General features: G+C 29.6%; 2 protein-coding genes across 5 annotated transcripts in view; one reads left to right on the top strand and one right to left on the bottom strand.

The window, feature by feature from the left end:
- Window positions 1-5287: 5287 nt before the first annotated feature.
- LOC115243044 (protein stunted-like) lies at window positions 5288-6543 on the top strand. Of its 2 annotated transcripts, XM_029819714.1 has the most exons (4): window positions 5288-5443; window positions 5658-5788; window positions 5936-5961; window positions 6426-6543. In XM_029819714.1, exons 1-3 carry the CDS (start codon window positions 5415-5417, stop codon window positions 5947-5949), a joined length of 174 nt encoding a protein of 57 aa, XP_029675574.1. In that variant the 5' UTR covers window positions 5288-5414; the 3' UTR covers window positions 5950-5961; window positions 6426-6543. The 2 variants fall into 2 exon arrangements, with proteins under 2 accessions (XP_029675574.1, XP_029675575.1); XM_029819715.1 differs by lacking the exon at window positions 5936-5961.
- LOC115243043 (negative elongation factor D) overlaps window positions 6339-8843 on the bottom strand; it is a 3037-nt gene continuing 532 nt past the window's right edge. The window contains exons 1-6 of one of the 3 annotated variants that reach the window (XM_029819712.1): window positions 7787-8762; window positions 7423-7675; window positions 7139-7349; window positions 6922-7062; window positions 6700-6829; window positions 6339-6625 (exon numbers count right to left, since the gene is read on the bottom strand). In XM_029819712.1, coding sequence (XP_029675572.1) covers window positions 6591-6625; window positions 6700-6829; window positions 6922-7062; window positions 7139-7349; window positions 7423-7675; window positions 7787-8762 — 1746 coding nt within the window. In that variant the 3' untranslated portion in view covers window positions 6339-6590. Of the gene's footprint in view, window positions 6626-6699; window positions 6830-6921; window positions 7350-7422; window positions 7676-7786; window positions 8763-8843 lie in introns of those variants that run through there. The other 2 variants (XM_029819711.1, XM_029819713.1) reach the window with 2 other exon arrangements.

Genomic DNA, 8843 nt, shown 5'->3' with positions numbered 1-8843 from the left:
ATTCGATACTTGTGATACTTGTTTTTCAAAAACGTATTCGATTAAAAGAGATGTAGATACGTTTTTGAAAAATTTGTAAAATATTTTATAAAATATTAAAGTATCTATGTGTAAAATTATTAATTAATACAAAAATATTTTATTATAATTATTTTAAGTATTTCAAAATAAAACTTGAAATATTTTATATATGAATTATATTATATGATAATTTAGATTGGAACACACTATCGAAGAAATGAAAAAAGAACGAGCAATGTGTATATTTTAAAAATAATATAAATGGGATAAATAAGAATATACAATAAATTACTCACCATATACCGTTGCTCCGTAAAAGCATCGCCCGATGCTTTTTGAGACCTTTTTTTCCTCTCTTGTTCATCCTTTGCTGTTTAATCGTAGCGTTCACACTCATTCGCGAAAACACGATTAATAATGGTTAGTCATATACGCAACGATTACGAAATATTTTGCACGACACTCCCGATTGCGGATTGTAATCACACAAGATACACACTTTATTATATCATAAAAGAGCAACATGGACAACGCACTTTGATGAAAATTTATCATCGTGATATGGTTTTATCTTATTTTTAAAAGTTAATTAATTATCTTATTTTCAAACATTAACCATTAATTATAATAATCATAGCGAATCATGTTTTAATACTTGTCGTGATATTTAGGAAAAGAATTCGACGATATATGAAGCGTTTTGCATCACTACTTTACTGCTTGAAAGTCGGTGTGTGAATGATAACAAGGCTGAATGAAAACAATAGAGACAGCTATACGCCACCAAGGCCGAACACCATGTTATTGATAATTTGTCGAAATATTTTACGTATAACATATATATGCGGAATATTAAAGTATAGACGAATACTTTAAATTACAGATTATATATTTTTATTAAAAGATTGATTTATCACGAAGCCTTTCGTTATGCTAATTACTTGATTCTTTGATTCGATTGTTTAATTTTTTGCGCGTTCTCAATCCGAATTATATTTAAATAATCGAAGTGTCGTATGATAAAATATTGGACAAAATATTTTTTCATAAGTATCGATAGAAAAATAGTTGTTGTTCTGTAAAAATCGCAACAAAACGATAATTTATAATTTCAATTTCCGTTATTTCGATTCTTACTTGATTCAATGAATAAATTACGCGAAATATGCGATTCGAGATCTGCTGTCGCGATATATATGTAGTTATATATTATTTATAAAAGTTAATTAATCATTAATCATAGCAAATAATTTTCTAATACTGGTTGCGATCGCGTTTAGAAAACGAATTCGACGGAACGTCTCGCACCACTATTTTTCTGTTCGAGTGTTGTCACGCGAATGATAACAGAGCTAAGACACGTAAATGATAGCGCGCCAATGTTTACGCCAAGGCCGAATATCATATTAGATATTGTTAATTCGCTGCCGAAATATTTTATGTATTATTACATATGCGAAATATTAAATTATATAAATATTTTAAATTATGGACCAATTATTTATTAAACGATTAATGTATCATCGAGCTTATTGTTATGTTAATTATTCGATTTTGCGATTCGATCGTTTTACAACACGTTCTTCATCCAAATTATATTTAGATCGTCAAAAAGTCAAATGATACATAGCATCACGGAAAAAAAATATATTTGACTCTATATATGTTGTTAAAGAAATAATTATTGTTCGTAAAGACCGCAACGACATGATAATTTATTATTTTAGAGATTCCTATCACTACGATTAAAATAAAATTTGGAATATTTTATGTATGCGTTATATTGCATGATAATATCGAATGAATCGCACTATCGAGAAAATAAAAAAAAGACGAGCAATATCTATCTAGCAATGTCTATCTTGAAAATATAATACAAATAATAATCAATTTATAAATTACTTACCATATCGTTGCTCTGTACGTCACCCAATGCTACTTCAGACGAAGGGCTATTCATTCAAGAAATCATTGAAGTACTTCTAATAATCAATTTATAAATTACTTACCATATCGTTGCTCTGTACGTCACCCAATGCTACTTCAGACGAAGGGCTATTCAAGAAATCATTGAAGTACTTTGGTATAAAATCAAAATCACAAAAAATCGGCTAAAATTAGAAAAAAATCTTTCGAAATCGAAGTCACGAAAATATCATTGAAATAACTTGAAATCAGAACAAAATCTCTGAACTTTTGAAATCAGTATAAAATCGCGTACTGATCGGATCGTATGAAATCACATTAAATCACATGGTTTTCTAATTGCTTGAAGTATTCATGAAATCGATAAAATCATTTGAAATCGACTTGAATCTGAAATCACTTGTTCATCGCACTAGTGCATAGCCCCTCGACTTCAGATCTTATTTTTCTGTCTTATTCATCCTTTGCTGCTCTTTCGTGGCACTTACATTCACTCGCGAAAACACGATTAATTATGATTAGTCGTAATCAATGATCGCGGAACACTTTGCACGGCACTCCCGATCGCGGAACAATTCCCCGAGATATACATTTTATTATATTATAAGAGAATAATACGGAAAGTACGATTCGCGCTCGACATTTATACGAGGCCAAAATCATACGCATCTTTACAAGAATGATATAGCAATGGTTTAATTAGTAATTATTTTATGCTTGCATTTCAGAAAAAGTTATCGGACGAAATATATTTGACTATAAAAATTGTTAAATAAATAATTATTATCCGTAAGAATCGATTATCGAAATTTACTATTTTTATCCCTGTTAATTCGATTTTTACTTACAATGATGATCACGGTTGAGAATTTAATAAAGATTTATATTTGCAATTACTTATATTCGCAATATAGTTTTGTATCGTTTATTAAAAGTAAATTAATCGTTAATTATAATAATCATAGCAATTTCTATTCCTATATTAGTCACGATCGCGTTTAGGAATAGCATTTAAGAATATATGAAGCGTACCACTACGTTACTGCTCGAGTGTCGCCGTACGAATAATAAGACCATAACATAAACAATAGGGTCACCAAGGCCGAACACTATGTTATTGAAAAATCGTTGCCGAAATATTTTACGTATTATTATATTATACACGGTATGTATACGGTGTATGTATATACGCGGAATATTAAAGTGTATAAAGTATATTTTAAATTATGATTAACTATTTATTGAACGATTCATGTATTACGAAGCCTTTCATTATATTAATTACTCGATTTTGCAATTTGATTGTTTAATTGCGCCATCTTGATCCGAATCATATTTACATGTCGTCGAAAGTCGAATGATAAAGCATCGGACGAAATATATTTAACTTTAAGTATTTTTGAAGAAATAATTATTGCTTATAAGGATCGCAATAAAATAATAAATCATAATTTTGATTTTTTCGGTCATTTCGATTCTTGATTAAATGTGTATATACATCACGCGAAATGCGCGCTTCAAAACCTATCATAGCGATATAATTACGTTTAGTTATAATATTAAATTATAATTATTATTTAAGATATGTAAAAGATAACTAATTATTAATTTTATCAAATTATTTCCCGATATTTGTCGTGATCGCGTTTACGAAAGAAATTTAGCGCAGTGTCTCGCACTGCTAGTTTACTGCTCGAATATTGCCGTGCAAATGATAACACGTAAGACAGGAATTTGAGTGTCTCGCCCCACTACAGTTCTATTCAAGTGTCGCTGTATGAATGATAACAAAGCCATGATACATAAACAATAGCGCGCCAATGTTTACGTCGTTACGTACAACGGTTACGTACAAATACCATGTTAGGTATAGCTAATTCGTTGCCGAATTATTTTACGTACTATGATATATATATATGTATATATATATAAATACTTATATAATTTAATATTTCGCATATATATATATATATATATATATATGCGAAATATTAAATTATATAAGTATTTCAAATTATGGATCAATTATTTATTAAACGATTAATATATCACGGAGTTTATTGTTATTTTAATTATTCAGTTTTGCGATTCGATTTTACACGTTTTAATTCAAATTATATCTAAAGCATCGAAAAGTCAAATGATATAGTATCGTGGATTTTATATTACGTTATATTAATAATTTATATTAATAATTTATATTAATATTTATATTAATTTAGTTTAAATATACAATATTTTTGAAATGTTATATATTCGTGCTATTTAATAAAATAACAAAAGGGAGAAATATATTAACAAGAAATATTTTTAATCAAAATAATATGTATTTAAAAACAAAAACAAAATAGTGAAACTCTATATTAACAAAAATTAAATAAAAGTTTTAATTACAAGTTTATCGAAAAATTAAAATGAACTAGTGCCGTACAATGTTGTAAATCAAAAGAGAAATGCTAATAAAGATTGATATTAATGCACATCAAAATTTAACATTATATTATTAATATCTATACGTTGCTAAATACGTTGCCTAAAAAAATTGCGCCATTTTGTGCCCTATCAGAGTTAATAACGATTTAAAAAACTCACCTTTTTAAAAAAAGGTAAAAAAAGGCGCCAAGTACACACGCCATTTGTGAAAAACTGTTATATGTATATATAAAATAGTATTATTTTAATTTAATATTAAACGAGATATTATTAAAGACCGGTGATCTTATGGGATTTAGTGTGACCGGAAAAAAAACTCGCTATGCGTTGTTTTAGTTCATGCAGTTATTGTTTTATTATCGAAAATGTATGGATCTTTTATGTAATTGCCTCAAGAACAATAAAACATTTTATTGTAAATTTACTGTTTTATTATCGACAATGCAAATAAGATTTACTTATCTATTATAGTAGCGCGTAGCGATTTTTTTTCCAGTAATATATGCTAAATCCCATAAGACAATTGGTCTTTAATGATATCTCGTCGGTATTTTCGATAATAAAATAATAACTGGATGAACTAAAATAACCGTATGAATTAAATAATTTAATTATCTTCGATGCAGTCGAACGGCCGGTAAACGCACCAAAAGAAAGAGACAGAACCACGGTCGATGGAACGGTATTTCTGTCCTTCATATGTTTCCATGCTGCCTTTCACAGCAGTAGCGGGATTCAGTAACTTGCTATCGACAGTTTTCGGTATCGTTAACTAGCGACAGCCAATGGCAAGGACAATCCTGGTGAAAAGCGCAACTCTCATAGGCTACCGCTCGCTAACGACAACGATAATCGTCGCTAAGACGTTAAAGAATCCCGCTACAGGGGTCGATCTATTCTATATATGTCTATGCTCAGACCCCACCACCCCACAATGGAAAGATTTTCTGCTACAGATGGCACTGTCATCTATATCTCTTATTGTCCATCAATATCAAATATTCTCTGATTTCCAAATATAATTATTAGCAAAAATGTCGGCGTGGAGACAAGCAGGATTAAAGTAAGAAAATTAATATATTCTCATTCTCTCGTATTTTATATTTTTTTCTTTGGACATATACCTAATATATAATTTTTTCATCGGGAATATTATGTAACCAAATTCTCATCTGCTCGTTAATAATCGTGGAATTATATCTTACGGAATGTTATTTGTGGATAATAAAAATCGAAGATGTATATATGTATATATAAATCTTTTTCTCCTGTTACAGTTACATTAACTACTCTCAGATCGCAGCGAGGTTAGTCAGACAAGCTTTGAAAGCTGACTTGAGAGTAGAGGCTGCCAAACGTGATGAAGTCAATGTAAAGTTTACTCAATGGAAAGATGGAAAACCCATCAGTATGTACATTTTCATTATTACAATTTTGTTTTATTATATTTTATCATTTATTTCATATTTGTTATTCTCTATTTCTTTCTTTTTTTTTTGTAGAATTTATTCTTTGATTATATTTTTGTTACATGTTACAATATATTTTTTTACAGCTGAAAAGTTATAATCACAATGATCAGTAAGTCTGTGATTTGTGTTATAAACATGTCTTTAGAAATGTTTGTCATTTTAATAGCATACTTTTAATATACTATCTTCTAATACAAGTGTGACAACTGTTATCTCAAAAAATATTTCTTTTAATCATTGTGTATAATATAATTGATGGTTGCTTTTGCATTTTTCTTTTTTTTAAATTATATAGCAATTTAATAATTTTTTAGTATTACTCTGCATTTGCATTTTGCAATTTCAAGCGATATTATATTTTGGCGATAAAATAAACAATATGCTTGATATATCTGAATATATCATTTATCTCTATAAGCCACAGGATAATATTGTTTGAAGTTAAAGATATAATTTTTCTTTTAAAACAAATAACATATTTTTGTCTTTGTGTTTCATTAATAAGCATCTTCCTTTAAAATTTATAATATTTATAGTATATTATACATTATAACATATATATTTTTATTACAGAAACTGCCTAGATGTGACGATATTACAGATGGATACAGAATTCATCCAGTACATAGCTACAAATTATATATAATAATTTCTGTTTCCGTATAAAGTAAAACCATTCTTTACACTGTTACTTTACTTTTCTTTAATTTAACCTACCTGTAATTAATTTTTATAGCGTCATCTTAAAACAGAACAGTGTGTCTTGCAATGCACTGAAAAAAAGAAAATTTTTTTTTATAGTAAAATTGCTTTCATCATTATTTGCTGTTATGAATGTTATTTTTACCAATAAATTCTGAAACTAGATCGTTCTCATTTTCTCCACGCATAGTGCCGGTGATTTCTTCATCTTCTACCATTGGCAAAAATAATTGTACAAATTCTGCTGTATATGGAGGGGCTATTGCTTCCAAAACCTAACATACATTGCACACTCACATTATAATAAGATATTAATATATTATAATGTAAACTGCATTAAAAAAGAAAAAGGTATTATATAATTTACCTCTGTAACAAAATATCTAATTAGAGATACATCTGTATCTCCACGTTGCCAACATTGCTTAATATAGCATACAACGGGTACTACACAGCCTCTGCTCAACAAATTCACCATTCTATCAATTAACATCTTTTTCATTTCCAGCTATGTAGGAAAATTATTAAATTTAAAACGTTGATAGTTTTTCGGTTTTAATACTATTTGTGAAGACTAAATTTACCTGTACAAGTATCTCTAATTCATCTTGTTTGCTTTCAAATAAATGCACAAGTAAGTTTAATATTTTTGTATGCAACAGAGAGTGACAGACTACAACTTCGTCCAATAAAGCAAGGTGCACAGGGCAATGCTCTGTACATAATTTGAAATATGATGGTTCTGTTACAGTGCACTCTACCCACCGAATTACACCCACACTTACGACAGGAAACCTATGAAAGATATATTAGTGAAAAATATTTTCTTTTCCATGACACAGAGAAAAGATATTAAAAGTCAATTCACCGTATGCTTTGATATAGAGTGTGCAATTCTGCTATTAGCTCAGTTGATCCTTTGTTTATATTACATATATTGTGTACTTTCTCAATTGCCTGAATAGTCGTTTTTAAGTCGTCTTTATTAATTTTACGTGTGTTGCCCTTTTTAAGAGTTGTTTCACATACACTTGCTGCATAAGCTAATAGATAAATATATTTTGATTTATGTTCAGGATTTATCTTAACACCAGGTTTAAACAGTGCATCAACCAGTAATTCTGCAATGTACAAAGTTTTATCTTAGATCTCTGTTATCTTTTATTTTATTACTATATTATTCCTACTATAAATACTTTTGATTATTACTATATTATAAATAATCAACATACCTAAGAATTGTGGATTACGCAACAATTCAATAGGAGGTGGCTCTGGTGCAGAATAATTTCTAAATAATACAGTAATATCAGCTGGATTTAAAGTATTTCTCGATAACATAGATGCTAATGCTTGACATGCTCCAGGGCTACTGGCAGCACCATTCAGTGCCATTGTTATTGGAGTGACATCGTGTCGATTCTGCTGAGCACACTTGGTGATTTCTTGAGAGAGCCTTTTCATCATAAAACCACCGCGAGATTCTTGTGCAAGAATTTGCAACAAGACTTGACTATATACATAAGTGTGTTGACCGTGACACACCATTTTTGCGCACTCTTGTATACTGGATTGCCAATTTTCTGTATTTTCAAGAAATCCAGCAATTGCAGTTTTTAGTACACGTGAGAAGACTTCGATTTGTTGAGCTGCAGTTGAAATACTTGTAATTTCACCTTGGAATCCAGCATCAGATATAAGTTTGATGGTAAAATTTAACATTAAACAATCTGGATATTCTTCCGCGAGCCTATAAATAAGGGATCGCCAAGTGGGATGCTGTATCATTTCGGTTAACCAAGCAGGGGTTTCACCCTCTTCTGTAAAGATTTTATCTGCTTTTTTGGGGTCGAAAGTTTTGAGGATCATATCCTTCAAATTGTTTTCTACCATTGCTTGCACATCGGTAACTTTTACCCCGGCAAGAATCAGCCATTCTGCAAGAAGGTTTGCCATTTGTGCGCAAGCTGTATAATTCTTGGACAATAATTCAATGACTTGTTCAGGATTTCCTCCAGCTTGAAAATATCGTTTAAGTTGAGCAAAAATGCCAGGCTCCATTATATAATCTGGTGTTTTGAATTTATCCAGACATTCATTTAATACTTCTTGCGGATTATCAAATGCATCTTCTCCACTGCAGTCATCAGTACTTCGATTCATCTCATCTCCCCAACCACTACGATCTTCATCATAATCGGACTCCATCTAAATAATAATTATTTAAATGGTTAGTATTAATTATCCACTAATATTATTGCATACAAAATGTGTGTATATATATATATA

The sequence above is a fragment of the Formica exsecta genome, unplaced genomic scaffold, assembly GCF_003651465.1.
Source record: "Formica exsecta isolate Colony F162 unplaced genomic scaffold, ASM365146v1 scaffold672, whole genome shotgun sequence".
Taxonomy (NCBI): Eukaryota; Metazoa; Arthropoda; class Insecta; order Hymenoptera; family Formicidae; genus Formica; species Formica exsecta.
Note: the sequence above shows the minus strand (reverse complement) of the source record. Positions and strands in the feature narration are given on the sequence as shown.